Here is a 26,246-nt window from a genome sequence, read left to right as displayed (position 1 = left end):
TGTCAAAGAATAATAAAATGATCACATGGAAAATGTATTTCTGTTGTCATTTCATGTGTAAACAGCCTCACTTACCTCAAAGGTATAATTTCAGAACAATCATACAAAGCCCAAAGGTAGAATCAGAACTAAGCTCTTTATTTTTGGAAGTACTGATCGTCCCACCCGGCAGGTCAACTAGCAGGCGCTTGCTGCGTCGCAAGCAAGTGTCCCTTTGTAAACAGTTTGAACTTGAAGTCATTGGCAAACGAGTCATCCCAAAATTCACGTAAAGATAAGCATCCTTAAACATTTTTTTTCTTTCAAGCTAATGTTATGTTTGTTTTCGCTAAAATTGGAATACAATACAAGCTGAAAGAAACCACCGCTGTCCTGTAACGGTACCGGAGCTCTGTGCTGTCGACACCACAGCGGGGCACAGAAACACAGGATTCACTGTGGTTTCTGTGACAAGAGAAACACTAAAAATGAATACTTATGTTTTATAAAGAAAGCTATCTTAGTGGGAAAGCCACGCAACAGATAGCCACGGTTACATACAGTATTGTTCTTATGACGGGAGAAAGGAGCAGAAATATAGTATAGACTATAGAGACAACTTGGAGCTGTGTGTGCGCGTATGTTTGAGTGAGAGACGGGAGTGAATGAGAGACCCCCTCCATTCTACCTCACAGGTACAGAAGGCCTCCGACAAGGATGGGCTACTGAGTGCAAATAAAGCTAGTGCATCCCAGAACAACAACAGACCAAGGAGGACGCCAAAAAAAATAAATAATAATAAATAAAAAATAAACTCCGGGGAGTTAAAACAAAAAAAAAATGTAAAAAATTATATTAAAAAAAATATATAAAAAAGAAAATTATATATAAAAAATAAAAAAATTTGACCTGCGCACGCATCTTTTTTTTGGACCTGCGCGCATCTTTTTTTTTGGACCTGCGTGCGGAAGGTTTTTTACATGCGCGCAGGTCCAAAAAAAATATGCGTGCGCAGGTCAAATTTTTTTTTTTATTATTTTTTATATTATATATTTTTTATTTATAATATTTATTTATATGATTTTTTTTATGATTTTTTTTAATATATATTTTTTATATTCTTTTTTTTTAAATAATTTTTTATAACCCTGGAACCCCCTAGTGGGTCTGTGTTTTCCTTGGCTCACGCATCATTCTCACCTTTTTCACCCCAAACCAGTTTGCATGCCTGATAACTATTATTTCTAATATTTGTAAAGAACACTCTGATTTAATGGCCTGTTCACATTCGAATTATCAAATTGATAACTCATGCAGTTCTGATTTAAATTCCTCTCACTAGAAGGCAATCCAGAAGAGATGCATGTGCGCCACCTGGTGGTTCATATAGATGGATAAATTGTCTTTTTATTAAAACCCTAACAAATCGTTTACCATGCAATGATATATACAATCTTGGTCTGGTATAATTGTTTTCATATCTGCAGACGACTACCTAAGCAGAAAGTGTGCTTTTCGAATATGCGTATCTTTATATTTCCATTAGATGCTCAAATCCTATAAACACATTAGAATTGGCAACGTCTGCGTGTCTGTATGTGTGTGTGTTCTGCAGCCTATCCTTCCACATCATTTACACTGGTCCATGCTGCGCCTGGATACAGCTCTGATTCACATCACCACTACAACGGGGCTACCGGGCGACCAATCACAGTCCACAGATCCCTGTTCTGCAAAGTGATTGGTGTTCCGGTCTTCAGCTTGTTGTGAAACGCTCATCTTTAACCTCTTCATGGCCGTGTTGAAAACTGCAAAGCATGCTCCATATTCACAGGGCACGGCAGACCACTCTATCACTAATCCTACACTTAGTGTGTTTACATTGCATAAGTGTGTTTACATTTTTATATGTATTCATTCTCAATTCATCAGTTAACCCATAAAGGCATTGTAGGGGTTATTGCATGTTTTACTGCAACAAATAAAACGATTGCATTAACGTTTTACATTTAGCCCCAATGATGTGCACATTTAATCGAAACACCATATGTGTCAACTTGATGCCCATGCAGTTCATTTTGAGTTCAAAAACAACAACAACAACAACAACAACAACAACAACAACAACAACAACAACAACAACAACAACAACAACATTGTAATATGCCTACGAAATAGCCATGATGTTTTTTGAGGGCTGGCAGAAGTGAAATGCATGACAGCTCTAGATACCCTTATTTCTCTATATAGGCTACTAGCTCTATATGCCCTTATTGTGAAAGGAGTCTAAACACACCAAGCGAATCAGGTGTAAGGGAGCACATTTGGGAAAGTGTCCTCATTAATAATCATGATAGTAATTGTATACATCGGCCCAATGGGTAACTTGCTGCCTTTTAAAATGTAAGTCTTGAGCCTTCTATTTATGGTCGAGGCTGAACTTAGAATGCAACTGTTAATCAGATTAGAAGCTCAGCTAGTATGTACATGATGACCACAAACACACGCATAGAGAGAGAGAGAGTGAGAGACTGAGAGCGAGAGAGAGAGAGAGAGAGAGAGAGAGAGAGAGAAAGAGAGAGATATGTGTGTTTAAACAATCATACTCATCTTAATGATTGTAGTAGGTTAAGTGGTTTAATCGCTGTGTGTGTGTGTGTGTGTGTGTGTGTGTGTGTGTGTGTGTGTGTGTGTGTGTGTGTGTGTGTGTGTGTGTGTGTGCGCGCGCGTGCGTGTGCGTGTATGTGTGTGTACGGGCTGGAGGTCGCAGCGGTGGAGGAGCAGGGAGGGGGGTGATCACAACACAGTGAAGGTGCAGCAGCTCGTCCGCCTCCGTCAGGTCATGAGGACCTAACCTCCGTTACCATGGAGCCGGAGGACAGGGAGCCGGAGGACTCTGCTCCCCTCACGGCGGTAGGTGATTCCTTCCGTCGCCATCTTCTGGGATGGACTGCAGCCGCAGCTAACCCTAGCAGCGGTCCTCTCAGACCCGGGGACCAGAACCCCTGAGGGGCTCTGGAGGACCTGGACCTCTGAGGGGCTCTGGAGGACCAGCTGTCTTCAGGACATGTCGCTTCTGTTCGCTTGCTGTTCCGCTGTGTGGTTTTACTGGATCGCACTGATTTATCTTCCCTCTCTCGTTCCCCTGCAGTGACCTCAGTCTGGATCCAGCAGAACATGGACGGTTCGCCCTCCGGACTCGAGTCTGTTACCGGGTGAGTTGACCCACATGTTGGTGCTGCTGCTCCCCGGACGCGGAGTTTACCGGCCGGCCGGCAGGCTGGCCTGGACGAGCCGCTGGATGCTAGTGGAAGTTGGCCAGAACTTGTATTGGATCGCCTTGAGTCGTGTCTTCTCGGGTGTGATCACTGCACCTTCATGTAGCCAGCTGTTTGTACCTTCATGTAGCCAGCTGTTTTAGCTTCATGTAGCCAGCTGTTTGTAGCTTCATGTAGCCAGCTGATTTAGCTTCATGCAGCCAGCTGTTTTAGCTTCATGTAGCCAGCTGTTTGTACCTTCATGTAGCCAGCTGTTTGTAGCTTCATGTAGCCAGCTGTTATAGCTTCATGCAGCCAGCTGTGTGTACCTTCATGTAGCCAGCTGTTTTAGCTTCATGTAGCCAGCTGTTTAAGCTTCATGCAGCCAGCTGTGTGTACCTTCATTTAGCCAGCTGTTTTAGCTTCATGTAGCCAGCCGTTTTAGCTTCATGTAGCCAGCAGTTGTAGCTTCATGTAGTCAGCTGTTTTAGCTTCATGCAGCCAGCTGTTTTAGCTTCATGCAGCCAGCTGTTTTAGCTTCATGTAGCTAGCTGTAAGTGCCACTCCCTCAGACTAAGGATAGAATAGTCATGTACCATGACATGTACATGAATGCACCGTGACATGTGTACATGAATGCACCGTCACATGTGTACATGAATGCACTGTCACATGTGTACATGAATGTACCGTCACATGTGTACATGAATGTACCGTCACATGTGTACATGAATGTACCGTCACATGTGTACATGAATGTACCGTCACATGTACATGTGGTTTAATACATAAGATTCAATCTGGCCTCATATATGTGGTTTTAAGTGCTGGTTAATAATGAACAAAACAAATGTAGTTGGTCTGGGGCCTGGTGCTGGGTCCTGGGGTCTGGGTCTGGGGCCTGGTCCTGGGTCTGGGGCATGGTCCTGAGTCTGGGGTCTGGATCCTGGGAAGTCTGGGAGCTCAGGGAGCTGTCTCCGCTCTGGGTGCTGCGGGACAGCGTGTTCCCTGGGGACCAGAGGGCCGGTGTCACTGCCGTCCATACCTGTAGCACCGTGCTTTGTTCTGTGTTTATGTTGGTGAGCCAATAGCATAATCCCTCATAGACAACTCTGCGTTCTGGTAGTAGAAATGTCATGTTGTGTGTGTGTGTGTGTGTGTGTGTTATAACAAAATATTCAGAAAATTAAAAAACCATATCAACAATATCATAATCCACCATCTCTCAATGTAACAGACATATTTTAATAGCCTACTGGGAATATGAATATATGCATATACAACTCAATTTTAGCGTGAACACACAATCAGCAAGTGTAGCGGTCGATACAGTGAGTCTGTACTGCCGCGATGCTAATCTAGAGCCGCCAGACGCCGCCCACCGGCTAGGAGGCCATTTATTACTTAGAAGGAGACATCAAATCAATGGCCAGTGCTGCTGGGCCACTAGCGTCGGCCTGTAGCAGAACCCAAGAGTAGAGGTTCTGGTCCCAGCCCGTCCTCTGGGGAGGAGTCTGCGTTACATCTACATACACACGTTGTGGACGTGCCCCGGGATTATTCGAGCATACAACACCCTATTTTAGTGAAGGTTAGTTGAGCTGAGGGGTCATCCATTATATTGACCTATTGGTCTATTGATCTATTGGTCTATTGTGCTATTGGTCTATTGATCTCTCAGTAGGAGCTGGGTCATCCTGGCCAACCACCCCTATTCTATCTGCACAAATGTTATTTGCATGTTGTTCATTTTGCAGCTGGTAAAAAAAAATGCATAAAGCAGTTTGTTGATTCTTGAAGCCTGTAAACACGTTTACAGCTCCTTCAGGTTTACTGATCATTCAGGTTTACTGCTCCTTTAGGTTTACAGCTCATCCTCAGGTTTACAGCTCCTCAGGTTTACAGCCCCTTCTGGTTTACAGCCCCTTCTGGTTTAAAGCTCCTCCAGGTTTACAGCTCCTCGGGTTTACAGCTCATCCTTCAGGTTTACAGCCCCTTCAGGTTTACAGCCCCTTCAGGTTTAAAGCCCCTTCAGGTTTAAAGCCCCTTCAGGTTTAAAGCCCCTTCAGGTTTAAAGCCCCTTCAGGTTTACAGCTCATCCTCAGGTTTACAGCTCATCCTCAGGTTTACAGCTCATCCTCAGGTTTACAGCTCATCCTTCAGGTTTACAGCTCATCCTCACTGTAGGTTAAGTCGTCTTTGCCCGGGATCTCCTTATCAATACTTACTTCTCCTTATCAATCAATACTGTGTGATTTTCAGACGGCTTCCAAGAAGTTTTTTACGGCTTCCCATCTGAGGAAGAGTTGAGAGCCTCGTCAGAGCACCCAGAACGCCCGGAACGCCCGGACTCCTCTGCAGTGTCTGACTATCAGTCCCTCTTCCCGTTCTCCGGCCTGGAGGAAGTGGGGTAGGTTTCCATTCCCGGGACCCCGACACCAGTCGGTTACGAGCCGCGGTGCGACTGTGGGAACAAGACTAATATCCTCCCAACATGTTCTTTTATATTTTATAGATGATATTTTTTGAGTTTAAAACTACAACATTAAGTGGTTATTAAGCCACATTATGCTTAACCAATTTCCACACCAACCTGCTCCCCTTAACGTGTGAGAGTGTAATGAACTCAGTCTTCATTGTGACGTACGACATTAGTCCCGACACCACCGCACAATGAGGGGTTCACATGGACCAATCAGAACTCTGACTCCTCCCTTCTCTTTGTGGCTCCTCCCCTCCGTAGGCCCCTCCCGTTTGGCAGATGACTCCTCCCCCGCTCTGCCGTAGCCCAGAGGCCAGGTAGCGGGTCAGAGTCGGGGGGGCCGGGGCGGTCCAGAGGCGGGCAGGATGCCGTCGTCGCTGCGGGCGGGCAGCCTGAAGGACCCCGACGTGGCCGAGCTCTTCTTCAGGGACGACCCCGAGAAGCTCTTCTCTGACCTCCGCGAGATCGGCCACGGCAGCTTCGGCGCCGTCTACTTTGTACGTCCGTTCGAGTCCCGCTTGGGTTCTGTCGGTGGGGGTCCTGAGAGTCTGGGGGTCTGTAGTCCCTTAAGGGGGGGGCAGCGGTTCGGTCGGCGGGGGTCCTGAGAGGCAGACGGGGGTCTGTAGTCCTTAAGGGGTGCAGCGGTTCTGTAGCATTGGGTTAGGGTTAGCCTCCAGAAGGTTCTAGACAGTTGGATCTCTCCAAGAGCTTTTACGATGATGTTGCCTTCATCTACCCGACTGTGGGGAGAGATAAATATATATTTTTTACAAAATGAACTTCTTAATAAGCAGAATAGTATGTCTCTCTATTCTGTATGAATACGTGTATTAAAACATTGTGTCATGTTTCCAGTCCCTGGAGGCTGTACTGATTGTGTTGTTCCACATCCTCCAGGCCAGAGATGTGCGGACCAACGAGGTCGTGGCCATCAAGAAGATGTCCTACAATGGAAAACAGTCCAATGAGGTGAGTCCTCATTGGACTTCACCGCAACCACAACAACATCCTATTGGTGGAGAGGACTTAAATCCTAAACTATAGCGATGAGCTAAGTTTGGCACCCTTGGTGTTCATTACACAATAAAGGATCTAGAAAAGCTCTGGAGCCTCCATCTGTGTTCAGAATATTATCTATTTTTTTTTCCCCAATCGGAAAGGGGCATTTCACTTTCTTTCGCGTCGTCTTAGTTTTGACCAATCATGTTGATGGAGGCGTGGATGGGTAAGCCTCAGAGAGTAGAGCTACAGACCGGGCTAAGACCCGACCTCGGTAGAAATCTGGGTGAGGACACGGGCGCCCACACAGCCCCGCATCACGGGGCGAAGGAGGGCCGATATCAGCCATAAGAAAAGCTTTAGTGGATGTAAACTACATCATCATTGGACTACAAGGCAGAGGGCAGCATCCTATTGGCTGAGGCAGAACCGGGCCGTCTGATTGGCTGGTCCTTCTCTCTGCGTGATGAATGCTTCTCTCCCCCCTGCTGCCCTGCTGCTGTGCAGTGGTTTCCTCAGACCCCATCCTGAAATGTATTCTTCCAGTAGACACTCACTCACTCACTCACTCACTCACTCACTCACACACGCACTGTGTTTGTGTCTCTGATATGAGAGGCCTTATGGGATGTGGTCTGATGTGGCCTAGTGTGAAGCCCTTTGAGACTACCTGTGATGACAGTAGTGTGAAAAAGCAGAGCAGGGGGATGGACCCCCTAACACGCTGTGTCCTCAACAGAAATGGCAGGACATCATAAAGGAGGTGAAGTTCCTGCAGAGGATCCGTCACCCCAACAGCATCGAGTACAAAGGCTGCTTCCTGAGGGAGCACACGGCCTGGGTGAGGACACACACACACACACACACACACACACACACACACACACACACACACACACACCCCTGCACTCATGTGCACATACACACAAAAACAGACCCAAGCTCACACACACAAACACGCACGCACACAGAAACACACACACACTCACTCACTCACTCACTCACTCACTCGTGCACCTACTCGTACATGAGCACACACAGGTCTTGACTCCATAGTACAATTCAAATATGTTTGATTCCAACATTAAAGTAAGTAGTGAGGTGGAAGGTGGATGTAGGGTCAGACTGACTGTTGTCTCCCTGGGGAGCAGCTGGTGATGGAGTATTGTCTGGGCTCGGCCTCAGACCTCCTGGAAGGTGAGCGTTCACCACATTTAAAACACATTGTAATCGCTGACGATCATAGAGATGTCATTGGTTTAAATCATCTCCCCTCTTGCCTGCAGTTCATAAAAAACCCTTACAGGAGGTAGAGATTGCTGCCATTACCCATGGTGCTTTGCAGGGGTTGGCCTACCTCCATTCACACAACATGATCCACAGGTGAGTCAGTAGTCGTTTTATTTCAGTGATTTTTCTCATATTTGTTGAACTGAGAAACAAGACAGTATATGTGGCAGGTCTGTAATAGACTAGTCTGTCTCCCTACCTCTCTCTCTGTCTGTCTGTCTGTCTGTCTGTCTGTCTCTCTGTCTCTCTCTGTGTCTCTCTCAGGGATGTGAAGGCTGGTAACATCCTGCTCACAGAGCCCGGTCAGGTTAAACTGGCAGACTTTGGCTCCGCCTCCATAGCGTCTCCCGCCAACTCCTTTGTTGGAACACCCTACTGGTGAGTCTGGGTCTGGTTGTACTGCTGGGGTCAGTCTGGGTCTGTTGTAACACAGGGTCGGTTGTAACGCGGGGTCAGTTGTAACGTCGGGTCTGTTATAATGCTGGGTCAGTTGTAACGCTGTGTCAGTCTGGGTCTGTTGTAACACGGGGTCAGTTGTAACGCTGGGTCAGTCTGGGTCTGTTGTAATGCTGGGTCAGTTGTAACGCTGGGTCAGTTGGGGTCAGTTGTAACACGGGGTCAGTTGTAACGCTGGGTCAGTCTGGGTCTGTTGTAATGCTGGGTCAGTTGTAACGCTGGGTCAGTCTGGGTCTGTTGTAACGTGGGGTCTGTTGTAACGCCTCCAGGATGGCCCCTGAGGTGATCCTGGCGATGGACGAGGGGCAGTACGATGGGAAGGTGGACGTCTGGTCGCTGGGGATCACCTGCATCGAGCTGGGTGAGCTACTGTTAATGCTCACAGCCCATTAACAACAGAGCTACTGTTAATGCTCACAGCCCATTAACAGCAGAGCTACTGTTAATGCTCACAGCCCATTAACGACAGAGCTACTGTTAATGCTCACAGCCCATTAACAACAGAGCTACTGTTAATGCTCACAGCCCATTAACAACAGAGCTACTGTTAATGCTCACAGCCCATTAACAACAGAGCTACTGTTAATGCTCACAGCCCATTAACAGCAGAGCTACTGTTAATGCTCACAGCCCATTAACGACAGAGCTACTGTTAACGCTAACAGCACGTCTCTTCCTCTCCTAGCTGAGAGGAAGCCTCCGCTGTTCAACATGAATGCAATGAGTGCCTTGTACCACATCGCGCAGAACGAGAACCCCACCCTTCAGTCCAGCGACTGGTGAGACACACACACGCGCACACGCACACACGCACACACACATGCGTTTCTGACCCCTCGTTTCTGAATGTTTTGCAGGTCGGATTTCTTTAGAAACTTTGTCGATTCTTGCCTTCAGAAAATTCCCCAGGATCGGCCGCACTCTGACGACATGCTGGGTGTAAGCACACACACACACACACACGCACACGCACACGCACACACACACACACACACACACACACACACACACACACTAATAACAAAACTGTAGATATTGTATTTATTAACTCATAACTTGTCTCTGTATTTTAATGTTTGCTCCATCGTGCTTCCCACCATCGGCCATCTTGCCTCCTCCTCCCTTCCTCTCCATGTCCTGGTCTCCTCCTCCGCCCCCCTCCCCCCTCCCTCCCTCCTCCTCCTCCTCCTCCCCCCAGCATGCCTTCCTGCAGCGGGAGCGTCCGGACTCGGTGCTGATGGAGCTGGTCCTGAGGACCAAGGAGGCGGTGAGGGAGCTCGACAACCTGCAGTACCGCAAGATGAAGAAGCTGCTGTTCCACGAGGCCGCTGCCGCCGCCGAGGCCCCCCACGGGGACCCCGAGGTGTGTGTGAGTGTGTTCTGTGAGTGTGTGTGTGTGTGTGTGCAGAACATTTTCACGTCACTGTCTGTAACTGGGATCAGGCAGCAGTGAATGTAAACACAGGATGAGTTCACTCATCTCCAGCAGACGGGGGGGTACTCGGGGAAACTGGTCCCAAGATGTATAACGGCGTGCGGGAGTGACCCTGGTCTGTCTGTCTCTCTGCTTCCTGTCCGGTGGTGTCTCTCTCTGCTTCCTGTCCCATGGTGTCTCTCTCTGCTTCCTGTCCGGTGGTGTCTCTCTCTGCTTCCTGTCCCGTGGTGTCTCTCTCTGCTTCCTGTCCCGTGGTGTCTCTCTCTGCTTCCTGTCCCAGGAGCCCGAGGCGGGGGGGGGCCGGGGGGGCAGCGTGGGCAGCAGTCAGTCCATCCCCAGCATGTCCATCAGCGCCAGCTCCCAGAGCAGCTCCGTCACCAGCCTCCACCCGGAAGAGCTCCACTCCGAGGACCTCCACCCGGAGGACTTCCACCCGGAGGAGGAGCTGCTGGAGGGCCAGAGCACCGTCATGTCCAGCAACTCCGTCATCCACGTCAAGCCGGTGGGTAACGGGTGGAGGCCGGCCTTACCTCCCTGGCCTCGGCCTCCCCAGTACTGCAGGACCAGTACAGAGCACCAGCCTCTGTACTGGTCTCTGTCTGTCTCTCTGTCTCTGTCTCTGTCTGTCTCTCTGTCTCTGTCTCGCTCTCACTCTCACTCTGTCTCACTCTGTCTCCCCCCCAGGAGGAAGAGGAGAATTTGGTGGGGGAGGAGGCGGTCCCCAGCGACCCCTCGGAGCCCCGCCCACCGGGCCCCAAGAAGCACCGCAACCGGGAGCACTTTGCCACCATAAGGACGGCCTCTCTGGTAGGACCCCACCCTACTGGACCTACTGAACCCCACCTTACTGGACCTACTGAACCCCACCCTACTGGACCTACTGAACCCCACCCTACTGGACCTACTGAGCAAAAAAAAAAAAGTTGTGTATTGAAAATGGGATTTGTGAAACCGGGTAAGTTTCATAAGATCAGATGGTATTAAAACAACGCTACGTGTGGAGTGCGTACCAAACAACATCTCCTGGTACTCATCTGAGTAACTCACTAAAAGAAGTTCTGTACACCCCTGTGTGTAGTTATATATAACTGGTCTCCCTGAGTTAACGGCTGCCCCCCCCCCCCCCCCCCGCCCCATGCCCCGCCCAGGTGACCCGGGAGATGCAGGAGCACCAGCAGGACTCTGGGCTGCGGGAGCAGATGTCGGGCTACAAGCGCATGCGGCGGCAGCACCAGAAGCAGCTGCTGGCGCTGGAGAACAAGCTGCGGGCGGAGCTGGAGGAGCAGCGGGGCCGGCTGGACAAGGAGCTGGAGGCGCAGAGGAGCGCCTTCAGCCAGGACATCGACAAGCTGCTCAAGAAGCACCAGGCCACCATGGACAAGGACGTACGTACCGCAGCAGGCCCTCGGGCCTAGGTCCTAGGCCCGAGGTCCTGGGGTCTAGGTCCTCCTGGTCCTAGGCCCTAGGTCCCCAGGCCCTAGGTCCTCTTGTCCTAGGTTCCCCTGGTCCTAGGTCCCCCTGGTCCTAGGTCCTGGTTCTGGTCTGTCCTGGTTGGTGTCTGTCTGTCCTGGTTTGTGTATGTCTGTCTGTCCTGGTTCGTGTCTGTCTGTCCTGCTTCTTGTCTGTCCTGGTTCGTGTCTGTCTGTCTGTCCTGGTTCGTGTCTGTCTCTCCGTCCTGCTTCCCGTCTGTCCTGGTTCGTGTGTGTTTGTCTGTCCTGGTTCATGTCTGTCTGTCTGTCCTGGTTTGTGTCTGTCTGTCCTTGTTCTTGTCTGTCCTGGTCTGTCTGTAAGTATCATATGTTTATGTTTGTGGTCCAGGTGAAGACGTTCACCAACGATGAGAAGAAGTTCCAGCAGCACATCCAGCTGCAGCAGAAGAAGGAGCTCAGCAGCTTCTTGGAGTCACAGAAACGGGAGTACAAGCTACGCAAGGAGCAGCTCAAAGAGGTGAGCACTCCTCCCCTGGTCCTCCTCCCCTGGTCCTCCTCCCCTGGTCCTCCTCCCCTGGTCTCACTCCCACTCCCCTCTCACTCTTCCTTACCTGGTTCATCACGGGCTGCAGAGGTTGGGTTCTTCCTAAAGTCTTGTGTTGTTCTCCAGGAGCTTCAGGAAAACCAGTCAACTCCTAAGAAGGAGAAGCAGGAGTGGCTGTCCAAGCAGAAGGAGAACATCCAGCACTTCCAGGTCCGTCCCACGTTTATCTCCACATGCTCAGACAGGGACCTCGTTACTGCTGAACTAATAGGATGATCAGACAGGTGTCATGGTGGTGTTAATGTGGTGTTATGGTGGTGTCCTGGTGGGGTTGCAGGCGGAGGAGGAGGCTAACCTCCTGCGGAGACAGAGGCAGTACCAGGAGCTGGAGTGTCGGCGCTTCAAGCGAAGGATCCTCATCGCCAAGCACAACGTGGAGCAGGACCTGGCCAGAGAGGTACGCTGCCTCCCTCCGTCTCCCCCTCTCTGTCTCCCTCTGTATCCCTCTGTCTTTGTCTTTGTCTCCTCGTCCCCATCTCTCTCTCTCTCTCTCTCTCTCTCTCTCTCTCTCTCTCTCATATGTTCTCTCCTTGTCCCCTCATTCATGTGTCTCCCTCTCTCTCGCTCGTGTCCTCTCCTCATCTCCTCGTCCCCATGTGTCTCCCTCTCTCTCTCAATCGTGTCCTCTCCTCGTCCCCATGTGTCTCCCTCTCTCTCTCTCTCTCAGTCGTGTCCTCTCCTCGTCCCCATGTGTCTCCCTCTCTCTCTCTCTCTCTCTCAGTCGTGTCCTCTCCTTGTCTCCTCGGTCATGTGTCTCCTCTCCTCCCAGGAGCTGAACAAGCGGCAGACCCAGCGGGACCTGGACCACGCCCTGCTGCTGCGGCAGCACGAGGCCATGCAGGAGCTGGAGGTGCGGCAGCTGGGCGCGGTGCAGCGGGCGCGGGCCGAGCTGTTCCGCCTGCAGCACCAGACGGAGCTCACCAACCAGCTGGAGTACAACAAGAGGCGGGAGCGAGAGCTGCGGCGCAAGCACGTCCTGGAGGTCCGCCAGCACCCCAAGAGCCTCAAGGTAACCAGCACCCCCAGAGCCTCAAGGTAACCAGCACCCCAAGAGCCCCAAGGTAACCAGCACCCCAAGAGCCCCAAGGTAACCAGCACCCCAAGAGCCCCAAGGTAACCAGCACCCCAAGAGCCCCAAGGTAACCAGCACCCGCCGAGGCCCCAAGGTAACCAGCCCCCAAGAGCCTGGAGACAGCAGCCCCCCAAGAGCTGCACACACAAAATAAGACTAAGCTGTGTGTTTGTGTGTGTGTGTATGTGTCTGTGTGCGCGTGTGTGTGTGTGTGTGTGTGCATGTGCGTGTGCATGTGTCTGTGTGTTCCTCTCCAGTCCAAGGAGCTGCAGATCAAGCGTCAGTTCCAGGACGCCTGTAAGGTGCAGACGCGTCAGTTCAAGGCCCTGAGGAGCCAGCGGCTGGAGGCGGTGCCCCGGGCCGAGCACAAGGCGCTGCTGAAGAGGCTGAAGGAGGAGCAGACACGCAAGCTGGCCGTGCTGGGGGAGCAGTACGACCACTCCATCAACGACATGCTGTCCACGCAGGCGGTGAGACCCCCCTCTCTGACCCCCCCCCCCCCCCCCCCGGTCCTTCTCTGACCCCCCCCCACAACTCCTGTTTTGAACGGTGCGTTCCCCTCCCCAGCTCCGATTGGACGAGGCCCAGGAGGGGGAGGGCCAGGTGCTGCGCATGCAGCTGCAGCAGGAGCTGGAGCTGCTGAACGCCTACCAGAGCAAGATCAAGATGCAGACGGACGGACAGCAGGACAAGGAGAGGAGGGACCTGGAGCAGAGGGTGTCCCTGCGCCGGGCACTGCTGGAGCAGAAGGTCTCTCTCTCTCTCTGTCTCTGTCTCAGTCTCTGTCGCTCTCTCTCTTTGCCTCTCTCTTTGCCTCTCTCTCATATTAAATATTATTTGGCCCCGTGACTAGAGCAGTTGCAGCACTCTGTGCTTTCCTTTAAGACAGTGGCCTGCCCGTCATATTTCAATGGTTGCGCTCATTTTTTAAGTTATTAGAAGTGATGATGAACAAAAAATCACAGAGCATAGAGTCGGATTGTGAACGTTTACAATGTCTCATGTCAATTTACAATAGGCGAAATGTAACTTTTTAGGATATTGATGCTGCGTGCCTCTAGCCTGGTGCTACCAGACCATCGTACTTCATTTCATTTGTACAGAAGGTCTGGAACTGCTGTAATTGGCAAACGTTCACTCACTTGGAGGCGGGTGTCTGTTGAAGTTTAAAACTATTGGATCTGCCCAGTGCCACTCTGGATCTGCCATAACCAATCGCAATAGCGTTTGGTCGTGACGTATGTCATACGCCGGGACCGGCCGGAAACTACGTTGCGCGCATGCGCAGGCTGTGTACACAAACAAAACAAGATGAAGCGTGAAGATGTCTGTCAACGATAGCTGCAGGTTTTGTTCATCTAATTTTAGAGTTAAAGGAACAATTACAAATTCTACATTAATATTCGATAGTAAGGACAGAGATAATGTTTGCAGTCAACTGTCGAGACTGGGTCTTGTCATTGACAATACGTCGCTACTTCGACGTCATCGTTCTCAGCCACTTCCTCTGTTCGCTGATTGGTCACACAGAAATTTGTTCGGGCAAAATCCCACTAACAAGCCCCAGCCCCAGACTGACTACTGAAGGGAAAATGAAATTGGGCGGAAGTAGGTGGGTGGGCGGAGCCAGGCTAATGTGCCTCCGCTTTGCAACGGAATTTGTTTAAGATATAAAACCATTACATTTAACATACTCACACTAAAACAGATATTTTTGTTTTTAAATAAATATTTGGAAACGAAAATTCCTGTTTTCCACAGTGTGCCTCTCTGGTATTGACCGGTCTGCAGGATGGCACTCTGCACAACCAAGTCAGTAAAAAAGTGAACGCTGCAGTCCCGTACGACTCGTACTCAACACTGTCCGAGCATCGGTGGCGATGTAGGACACGAAGGACAGGATCTCAGGAGGGAAGCTGCTGCTTCGCTTTACATCTTCTCCAGCCGCACAGACACTCATAGTTTGGCGACATGGCTCGAGAAATACAATCAGATCGCGCAACCCCTTCCCCTCAACTACGCTTATGGGCAGCATATCATATCTAAAAAAGATTCAATTTTTAGAGTCGACCTCAGCACGAGTCTAGAACCGATCGTTGAGTCGACGCATTGTCGTGTGGTGATGACGTGGCGTTGTCGTGTGGTGATGACGTGGCGTTGTCGTGTTGTGATGACGCGGCGTTGCCGTGGTGACCCCTGTCCCCTCAGATCGAGGAGGAGATGCTGTGTCTGCAGAAGGAGCGCCTGGAGCGGATCCGCTGGCTGCTGGAGCGCCAGGCCCGTGAGGGCGAGGCCTTCGACTGCGAGTCCATGCGCCTGGGCTTCAGCAACATGGTGCTGACGGGCGCGGCGCCGGACCCCCAGGGCTGGGGGGGCGGGGCCCCGGGGGCGGGGGGAGGCCACTGGGGGGGCGGAGCCGGACACCGCCACCAGGGCGCGTCGAGCTCCCAGCAGCCCTGGGGCCACCCCGTGCTCTCTGGGGGCCCCCCCCCCTGGAGCCTCCACCAGCCCGGAGGGGGGAGTCGGCGGGGCAGCGGGGGAGGGCCGGCGGGGGTGAGGAGCAGCCCGCAGGCCGCGAGGAGGAGCTCCGCAGGGGGGAGGAGCCAACAGGGCATGAGCAGGAGCGCCAGCATCACCTCCCACATCTCCAACGGGTCACCCCTCTCCTACACCTGATGCGCGCACACACACACACACACACACACACACGCACACGCACACGCACACGCACACACAAATGCACACGCACGATGACGGCTGAATTGTGAGTGATGGCCGGTGGTGCAGGGCGCTCCTCTGACGTGACCCCGCCCCCCCTCCCCCCCAGATGCAGAGCCTGCTCGGTCCTGCCCCCACAACCACCACCACCACCACCCTGACCCCACCACCACCACCACCACCACCACCCTGACCCCACCACCACCACCACCACCCTGACCCCACCACCACCACCACCACCACCACCACCATCACCACCCTGACCCCACCACCACCACCACCACCACCCTGACCCCACCACCACCACCACCACCACCCTGACCCCACCACCACCACCACCACCACCACCACCATCACCACCCTGACCCCACCACCACCACCACCACCACCCTGACCCCACCACCACCACCACCACCACCCTGACCCCACCACCACCACCACCACCACCACCACCCTGACCCCACCACCACCACCACCACCACCACCACCCTGACCCCACCACCACCACCATCACCACCCTGACCCCACCACCACCACCACCACCACCCTGACCCCACCACCACCACCCTGACCCCACCACCACCACCACCACCCTGACACCACCACCACCACCACCCTGACCCCACCACCACCACCACCACCCCACCACCACCACCGACGCCACCACCCTGACCCCACCACCACCACCAACACCCTGCCCCACCACCACCACCACCACCAACACCAACCTGCCCCAGCCAGACCTCACCTCCGACCCCTCCTCCCATGGCCCCTGCTTGGCCCCTGCTAGGCCCCTGCTGGCCCCTGCTTGGCCCCTGCTGGCCCCCACTGGCCCCTGCTTGGCCCCCACTGGCCCCCACTGGCCCCTGCTGGCCCCCACTGGCCCCTGCTTGGCCCCTGCTTGGTCCCTGCTGGCCCCTGCTGGCCCCCACTGGCCCCTGCTTGGCCCCCACTGGCCCCTGCTGGCCCCCACTGGCCCCATCCGGCCTATTGGACCCTTCTAGTCCCAGTGTTGAGATGAACCCTGTGAGGAGAACAGAACAGAAGTGGATTACAGGAGAATGTGTTCATACTGTAGAGTATTGAGATGTACTCTTTGAGATGTTGGCAGTAGGACCAACATGGAACTGAAGAATACCCATACCTCATGGCTGATCTGATGAGCTCCTGACAGGCCCCTGGTTCGTAGGGGCCCCCATGGTTCCTATGCCCCCCCCTCATGGTTCCTAGGGGCCTCACGTGGTTCCTAGGGGCCTCACGTTGTTCCAAGGGGCCCCAGTGGGGCTGTATGCAGACAGGTGACCCTTAGAGACGTCTTGTCCTGGCTGAACTGGTAGGAGGAGATGGTCTGGACGGTGGGACCAACTGGCCTGTTTTACCCCAGGGCGGATCTGACAGACAATCGCCCGATAACCTCTGTAGAAAATAAAAGTAAAATTGATCTGAAAACGCATGTAAACATGGCTGTGAAACAAAGGTGTTCTTTACCTTATCTCCCAAGGGTTCCTGTGATTTAAAGTGGTTTGGACTGATTCACTCTCCTGCCTCCTCTTCATTCCACCTGAGGTTAGGGCTAACCCTAACCCTATCCACCTGAGGTTAGGGCTAACCCTAACCCTATCCCCCTGAGGTTAGGGATAACCCTAACCCTAGCCACCTGAGGTTAGGGATAACCCTAACCCTAGCCACCTGAGGTTAGGGATAACCCTAACCCTATCCCCCTGAGGTTAGGGATAACCCTAGCCACCTGAGGTTAGGGATAACCCTAACCCTATCCCCCTGAGGTTAGGGATAACCCTAGCCACCTGAGGTTAGGGCTAACCCTAGCCACCTGAGGTTAGGGCTAACCCTAACCCTAACCCTTACCATAACCCTCCTAACCCTCAACATGGCTGCTCTGATGAGCCTCTTTTAAAGTCCACTTTTCTTTTCCACCTCATTTCAAAATGTTTTTGTTGCTGTTCTTGGGGCAAACCAGAACCGGAACAAATGCAGGAGCCAGTCTGGTTCAGTTCAGTTCTCTTGTTTATGTATGGCTCTGATGACAGCTGACTGACGGCTCTGATGACAGCTGACTGACGGCTCTGATGACAGCTGACTGACGGCTCTGATGACAGCTGACTGACGGCTCTGATGACAGCTGACTGACGGCTCTGATGACAGCTGACTGACGGCTCTGATGGACAGCTGACTGACGGCTCTGATGGACAGCTGACTGACGGCTCTGATGGACAGCTGACTGACGGCTCTGATGGACAGCTGACTGACGGCTCTGATGACAGCCGACTGACGGCTCTGATGGACAGCTCACTGACGGCACTGATGGAGGCTCCGCCTTGTGTTGTGATTGGCTGAAGGGGCCACAGGTCTGCATCTCTACGTCTGTTTTATCCGCATTCCTTTTGCCTTCTCTCCTGTCGTTGGTGGATCTCATGTTCTGACCCTCGTTCCAGAGCTGCATTAACCGGCATTAACCGGCATTAACCGGTATTCAACTGATGAGTGATGTGCAACACAAAATATGAGCAGAATGTCCGACAGAAGACATGCTAAGACTAAGTGATCTACAGTGTATAAAGTAAATTAAAGTTTAGGGGATACATGTCATATTTAGTTTGTAATTACTATTTTTTTGTTGGAAGGGGGCTACTGGCTTAAGAACTAACTGTAATAAAGTCATTTTAGTATTTATTGTGTGGTCATGCGTCTCCATTCCTCATCTTTGTTCCATAAAGTTCACCATTATGGAACAGTTACATCAACATTAATACCATGAGTACAACTATCCAATATAGCATCCGATTGGTCCAATCCTCTCCATACACAGCCCGTTAGCATGAATGCTGCGTTATGATTGGCTGATGGACAGTGTGACAGAACCCGGACTGATGGCCTATTTCCTCCAAAGCCTTCATGGCCCCTGGCTACTGGTGGTGTGTTAGCATTAGCATTAGCATTGGTTTGTGTTGGGTTTTGTTTCCAATGTAGACTTCTTAAGGTCAAAGTATTATTCAAACCCCCGTCTGGGTATTCTTGTCATTTTGTTTTGTTGACATAATTGTCGCCTCGGCAAGTGTGTGTCTCCTGCTGGTCTTTCCCCTGCTGGTCTCTCCCCTGCTGTCTCCTGCTGGTCTCTCCCCTGCTGGTCTCTCCCCTGCTGTCTCCTGCTGGTCTCTCCCTTGCTGTCTCCTGTTGGTCTCTCCCCTGCTGTCTCCTGCTGGTCTCTCCCCTGCTGTCTCATGCTGGTCTCTCCCCTGCTGTCTCCTGCTGGTCTCTCCCCTGCTGTCTCCTTCTGGTCTCTCCCTTGCTGTCTCCTGCTGGTCTCTCCTCTGCTGGGCTCTCCCCTGCTGTCTCCTGCTGGTCTCCCTGTTTAAGCTGCCCTTCCATGGTTGTTTTATTTTCACGTCCAGGTCCGCCCCCTGTGAGGTCCGCCCCCTGTGAGGTCCGCCCCCTGTGAGGTCCGCCCCCTGTTAGGTCCGCCCCCTGTTAGGGCAGACCCCTGTTAGGTCCGCCCCCTGTTAGGGCAGACCCCTGTTAGGTCCGCCCCCTGTTAGGGCACACCCCTGTTAGGTCAGACCCCTGTTAGGGCAGACCCCTGTTAGGTCAGACCCCTGTTAGGGCAGACCCCTGTACGTCCAGCCCCTGCCAGTAGACAGCGCTATTATTCATGGACAGACTAACCATTTCCCTTGTTATTGATTCTGAATGTGACTCTCAAATTACTTGACAAAAAATTACACCCTGAGAAAAGTGGAATTTGAGGGTGAAACCCCGTCGACTCCCATTCATTCTGCACTCACTGGCAAGTGCCCTCACATGGACAGAGATGTCAGTTCAGAAACTGGAAGTCACCAGAGAGTGCCAGTTCTCTTCATATTAGACATTCTCTGGTGATCTCCAGTGAAACAATTAGAACAGCAACTCATTAGAACTTAACTACTATTCACTTCAATCAGCAACAGCAACTCATTAGACCTTAACTAACTACTATTCACTCCAACTGTATAACAGGCTCCTGATTTTGAAATAGTACTGCGACCGTTACATTAAAGGTGGTGACATTCTGTACATTCAACAATTATTCACCAAAGGTGATTCACAGAGCCTGAGGTGAATAATTGTTTTAGTATATACTACACGTGAACACTCCAAAAATAAACAAGATAACACTTTTTTCCGGGATATATTTGTTTTTATTAGCGTGACGACCGTCATGTGTGCTCCGAAAACAATTTCCCGAGTTTGAGATCCCAATCTCGGGATATTGTGCAATATCCTGAGTGCAATATCCGAACAAATCAAATTGCGTCATCGGTTAACATGTAGTATATACTAACTAGTTTTATTAATGGGTTATAGTGATGGTCCATGTTGCTGCATTGAGGATTTACTGAGAACGAGGGATTAGGAGGTGAATGGAGGTAGGATTACAACCACAGTGCACTGCCCATGTCTCTTTATCTTTTTCTTTCTCCTTCTCTCTCTCTCTCTCTCTCTCTCTCTCTCTCTCTCTCTCTCTCTCTCTCTCTCTCTCTCTCTCTCTCTCTCTCTCTCTCTCTCTCTCTCTCTCTCTCTCTCTCTCTATACAGAACACACAGCTCAGCATCTGTTTTGGTGGGGTCGGACTCGTTGGGCGGGTTGTGTGAGCCGGTCTGATGAACTATGAAACCAGACTATTTTCTCTTGAGTTACTTCGGGGACGGAGCTAACGGATGTAAGGTTACAATATGCCATCGATCTGATTGATATTTTTTAAATAGCCTCAAAGCATTTCATAAAATAATATAAACATATCTTTTTGTAATAAAATATCCAGGTTTTTTTTAAAGTTTTTTTTCTGAGGTTGTCCCAAGCAGCCTGAGAATGAGGTCCACTGAGTGCTGGAGGGCGCTGGCCCTCGTGTTTCTGACAGGGGCCATAGCGTTTAGGATCACCGAGCCCCCACGGACCCACCAGGAGATCCCCCAGACCCCCCAGACCCACCAGGGGATCACCCAGAACGCGGTCTTGGACGCCGTTGTCCGGACTTGCCGGAGCCTGGCGGAGGCTGAGGGCCGGGCCTTCACCCTGCCGGTGAGGAACCATCTGTCCGACACGGAGCATCTTCAGCCTTCAAGTCAAACCATTTACACTGTGTGTGTGTGTGTGTGTGTGTGTGTGTGTGTGTGTGTGTGTGTGTGTGTGTGTGTGTGTGTGTGTGTGCTTGCTTGCTCAGCCGTCGCATCTAACAGTGGCGCGTGTGATTCGAGCGTGTGACGCTGCAGCATCAACAAAGAGTTTCCTCAAAGCCATCAGAGAGATCCAGACGACGAACAAGCGCGTGGACATAAGACACATGTCCGATGCCGAGTTCCACTTTGACAATGAGATGTTCGAGGCCGGAAGGGGCTTCATCACGGACGGCCTGGAGGTCATCAATGCCAGCAACAGGCGGGAGAACTTCGTCTCCGCCCGGAAGAAACTGGGAGAAATCACCCACTCCCTGCAGGTCTCTATAATAATACAATAATAACATCATATATGGCTACCTGAAGAACAATACATTCAAATGTTCTGTCTCGTATCACAAATGGGCTTATATGGCCTATAAAGTATAAAGTCATTCTAAAACAATATCAAATCTTATCATTTAGACCAATTATTTAAATGTCGTAGTTCAAACTGTAGGAATATGAACTGGGCAGATTAATCATTAATTATAAAATAAATATAAAGAAGAATGAAATATAAATTAGCTTATTATAACTGTCTTCACAAATGTAATAATAAACACAATATTTTAAAAAGTAGTTTTAAACAGACTTCTTAAAGAAATGGCTTTAATGTCTCTACTTCCAGTATACTAAGTATTGTTCTTGTGTCCAGTAGATATATATATATATATATATATATATGTAGATCTATATGAGCTATATATATATATGTGTGTAGAGCTATATAGTTAAAGCATGGATACATACGGTCAGCTTGTAAAGTCTCAATCTGGATCAGACCTGATCTGGGTGGGCAGTCTGAAACCTGATCACAGAAAATGATCTGATATCAGATCTGATTGATATTAAAAGGTTTTGTCGCCGTGGTTATGTGCAGCGTTGGATAAAGTTTCTAGTATTAATATCTTATAAAGGGCTCAACTTCAATACTTATACAGTAGTCAATGTATAATTAGAAGCAATATTATATAGTGTCACAAAAGTTAAATAACACATTCCTTTATATATTTTAAATAATAATAATAATAATTACTTTTTCTTTTTAATCTGGAGGATTTCTACAGCCACAGTAACTGGGTAGAGCTGGGATATGTGGAACCCAACCGAAACCTCATCACAGCTGGCACCAAGATTGGAAACATAGGTAATAATCGATTATTATCAATCCATCAAACCCTTAAGTCCCTAAAGACACATTAAATTAATAAGTCTTGGCCGTTTGTTTTGTTGTGAAACTTTTTCAGATTTGAACAGGCCCACCTGTCAAAACTGTGTTGGAAAGGATTGCACCAACAATATCCGAGAAGACATTATTCATGACCAAATACTGACTTCAGGATATTTTGGCCTCCTTTCTTCATCCAAACCAGCTGGTAAATTCTCCCTTTGTCTTTAAATATATTGCATTCATTGAAGCTTTAAGAGCGATATTGTGAGTGTAGATCTGTAAGAAGAAACATTTTATCCCTTTATTAGAATGAAGTTGCAGAATTGAGTAGCATCTAGCAGAACGGAGTTGGCAGAAATTAAATCTAATATTCATAAGTATGTTTTATTTGGTGTATTATTCCATTAAAAGGGGTTTTTGGTTCTGTTAGAATGAACCTTTATGTCTCAATGATTACAGTAACCCATGATGGAGAAAAGGGCTCTAGATAGAAAGTGTTTTACATTTTTTATGTAAACTGTGACCAATAGTTTTACAGACTAAATTACAAAATTCCTTCACTTCAACACAACACGACACGTGGAAAACCAGCAGTGAACCCCGACTCTTATACTCTTCTCTCTATAGACATATATAGACATATATGTAGACATATATGTAAACATATATGTAGACATATATGGCAAAAATAACAAATCAGACACAGGTTGGTATTTAGTTTGTTGCAATCTGCTGACCGCTAGATGTAGCCAAATCATACACACGCACCTTTAAACAAAACAACATGGATGGATTTAAGGTGTTCTGAGCTCAGTGGAGTCAAGACAATGGAATCAACTCGTCCTGTGTTTAACTTTATTGGGAATGAAGGACATTATGTTGCTCCTTTAAAATTGGTCACTTTGTGGAACAGGAAAGTGCAGCCATGGAGGGGATTTCGACCGAACGAGAAACACAGAGCCGACAGGTGGGATCAATAAAGACGAGCCGACGGCCGAACACGGACACGTGCACCAAACCGCCGCCCGGCTCGCTACAACAGCGACCATCGAGCTGCTAGACGACATCCGTGGGGCGGCCGGGAACACAGACTTCCTTCGGTACGCAGACTGTTCACTATTCGTTTGTTTTGGAGTCAGTCTCACCCTTAAGGTGCACTTAAGGCTCTATCCAGGGGCGTGGCCCCCACCACACCCCTCCCAGAACTCACTCTAGTCAGAAGGGATAAAGTAGAGATATGATAGATATATTTACATATATTTATGTATATTTATATTATATAAACCAGATTTTTGCATCATCTCGGCAAGCAGCTCAAATGTTATTGCAATCAGATTATTTTTGTTTGGGTATTCCTGTCATGTGGTGTGGTGACCATAAAGACTGCCTGGTCTAGAAGGAATCTCACAGTGAATGCTCCTTTCTTCATGTCTCCTCTCCACTCTCAGCATGCTGGGCATCTCCAAGGGATCCAACAGAGCTCTGTGTTTTGTGATCGACTCGACAGGAAGTATGGGTGATGATATCGCTGCTGTGAAGAGCGTCACCGCCGCGCTCATCGACAGCAAAGTGGGAACGCCCGATGAACCGTCGCTCTACCTCCTCGTTCTCTTCAGTGATCCAGGTAGGAGGAGATGATCCAGGTAGGATGTGGTCCAGGTAGGAGGTGGTCCAGGTAGAAGGAGATGATCCAGGTAGGAGGTGGTCCAGGTTGGAGGCTGTGATCAGGTAGGAGGCTGTGGTCAGGTAGGAGGCTGTGACCAGGAGGCTGTGGTCAGGTAGGAGGCTGTGATCAGGAGGCTGTGGTCAGGAGGCTGTGGTCAGGTAGGAGGCTGTGGTCAGGTAGGAGGCTGTGGTCAGGTAGGAGGCTGTGTGGTCATTGTTCTGTGCCCATACCACACTACTTTGTGTTTATCTGCACCACTTGGAAGCGGGTGTTTAAAACATAGTTCCTCTTTGTCTGATGGAGCGACCCTTCATCCTCATGGGAGAGAGAAAGAATTCATGGATTGATCGATTGCTTGGTTGACTGATTGATTGATTGATTGCAAATGAACATATCTTTATCAAACTAAGAGCATAATGGAAATCCACTCAACCGAGACAGAATAATTTACAAGCAGTTATTTTGTCTGGTTTGTTTCTGTCCATCTGATCTTGGACAGACTTCGGTCCCCTTATGACGACCACAGACCCCAACGTCTTCAAGGCTTGGTTGAGCAACATGACGGCCGCTGGTGGAGGAGATTACCCTGAGCTGGCCCTGTCGGGGCTCCAGGTGCGCTGGTTCTGGATGCTCTTTCAGAGAGACTCAGATCAGCTTGCTGTTGTTCTCATTGTTGTTGGTGAAATCAGAAGCTATACTCACTCCCACCTCTGCTCTCCTTTGTAGTTGGCCTTGACGGGTGCGCCCCCTGGTTCAGAGATTTTCCTCTTCACTGATGCAACTGCAAAAGACCATCATCTAACAGACACAGTGGTGGCACTGATGGAACGGACCAAGACAGTGGTAGGTTGCGTCCAATACTGGTCTTAATATACTTAAAAACATTTGACTTATCTCATCGAACTGCCGTTTGTTTTTAAGGTGAACTTTATGCTCACTGGCCCGTTCCTCTTCTCGTTACGTCACCGTTGGGAAGTGAGCGGGCAGAACCAGACTGGTCAGATTGGTCAAATGTCTTCTTCTGAAGCCCAACTCTACACGGATCTGGCCCACGCTTCTGGAGGTCAGGCCATCCATGTGACGAAGAGCCAGCTCTCCGAGGCCATGGCCCTCGTCACAGAAACCTCTGTAGCCTCTCTGGTAGCACCATCATCCAAGTGGATCAGGTTCAAATGCTAGCTGAGCTTAAATACATAAAACAACACCTTCTGTTGTGTTCTCTTCCTCTCAGGTGACTCTTCTTCAGGCCGTCAGGAGTCCAGGGAGAGATGAGACCTTCTCCTTCTCTGTGGACGAGTCAGTGGGAAACCTCACTGCTTACATCACTGGGAGTGTCCGTAACTTTACCCTGACCAGCCCCTCAGGTAACTCTATCACTGGGAGTGTCCTTAACTCGGGGCTACATTACATCTTCTTAGGATGTAACGCTCGCATTTATAAAGATTTCCCACGATGTGTAAATGGAATATGTTCTTGTAGTTGCATCTGTAGGGATGATTATACCCTGAACACAATGTCAACATTGTTCAATCCATGAACGATTATTAGTCTGCACCTAAATTGATCTGTGATTATCTGTCACTTGAATTGATCTGTGATTATCTGTCACTTGAATTGATCTCTGATTATCTGTTTCAAGGTGTTTCACAAAGTATGGACAGCCCTAATAACTCTGTAGCCACGGAGACGGTTGTGGGTAATTTCAGAACTTTGCAGATGATTCCATCAGTTGGAGTTTGGGAGATCATGCTGCTTTCAGCTGACCCTTACTCCCTGAAGATCGTAGGTAAGACAAGCCGGCTTTTATTTTGCTATCTATTTTTATAGATATAAAATGAATGTCCATGAATGTAATGAATCCAAACTGTCCATCGTGAACCTTAACCCTGTGAGTGTCTTGACCTGCAGTCCCCGGTCTGATTCCCAGGTCAGAGTGGAGTCGACGTCCTCTTTGACTTTGTGCAGTTCTTCCAGGGAGCTTCTGAAGGGTTTGATGTTGTAGAGAACCGTCCTGCAGCTGGTAAACCTTGATCAATATGCTGATGTATATCCTATATATATAATATCATATACATTATATTTAGTATATATATATGTATATGATATATATATATATCATGATATATATATATATATTATATACAGTATGGTGTTATCATCCCTCATCTCGTCGGTACGGTTCCTTCAGGAAGGAACCTGACGCTGCTACTGACGCTGACCTCTGACCCTGGCTCGGTGACCTCTGACCCGGCCTCACTGACCTCTGACCCCGGCTCGGTGACCTCTGACCCGGCCTCACTGACCTCTGACCCCGACTCGCTGACCTCTGACCCCGGCACACTGACCTCCGTCATGCTGGTGGAGGCCGCCGGGTCAGGGGGGGTGAACGGTACCCTGGAGGCTCTGGGGGGAGGAGACTTCTTGGCCCGCTTTGACTCCGCCCCCTCAGGGGACTTCGTGGTGCTGGTGACGGGGCG

At 50.0% G+C, this 26,246-nt stretch overlaps 1 protein-coding gene across 1 annotated transcript; it reads left to right on the top strand.

The window, feature by feature from the left end:
• Positions 1–2,756: 2,756 nt before the first annotated feature.
• On the top strand, positions 2,757–15,932 carry LOC311353979 (serine/threonine-protein kinase TAO1-like). The gene is made up of 23 exons (XM_084473761.1): positions 2,757–2,892; positions 3,131–3,194; positions 5,499–5,646; positions 5,980–6,215; positions 6,616–6,687; positions 7,457–7,558; positions 7,869–7,914; positions 8,004–8,100; positions 8,272–8,385; positions 8,733–8,824; positions 9,149–9,242; positions 9,321–9,402; positions 9,662–9,826; positions 10,179–10,400; positions 10,583–10,705; positions 11,047–11,283; positions 11,717–11,845; positions 11,999–12,082; positions 12,210–12,329; positions 12,702–12,941; positions 13,262–13,474; positions 13,572–13,754; positions 15,213–15,932. The coding sequence occupies exons 4-23, from the start codon at positions 6,084–6,086 to the stop codon at positions 15,678–15,680; spliced, it is 3,015 nt and encodes a 1,004-aa protein (XP_084329887.1). The 5' UTR covers positions 2,757–2,892; positions 3,131–3,194; positions 5,499–5,646; positions 5,980–6,083; the 3' UTR covers positions 15,681–15,932.
• Positions 15,933–26,246: the final 10,314 nt, after the last annotated feature.

The sequence above is a fragment of the Micromesistius poutassou genome (genome assembly GCF_964030765.1).
Source record: "Micromesistius poutassou genome assembly, chromosome: 10".
NCBI lineage: Eukaryota > Metazoa > Chordata > Actinopteri > Gadiformes > Gadidae > Micromesistius > Micromesistius poutassou.
This window is presented reverse-complemented; position numbering and strand designations above follow the sequence as displayed.

Coding starts and splice junctions, on each gene's coding strand:
- LOC311353979 (XM_084473761.1), top strand. CDS start 6,084: ATGCCGTCGTCGCTGCGGGCGGGCAGCCTGAAGGACCCCGACGTGGCC. Junction 8,101..8,271: donor TCACACAACATGATCCACAG/GTGAGTCAGTAG, acceptor TGTCTCTCTCAG/GGATGTGAAGGCTGGTAACA. Junction 11,846..11,998: donor GCAAGGAGCAGCTCAAAGAG/GTGAGCACTCCT, acceptor GTTGTTCTCCAG/GAGCTTCAGGAAAACCAGTC.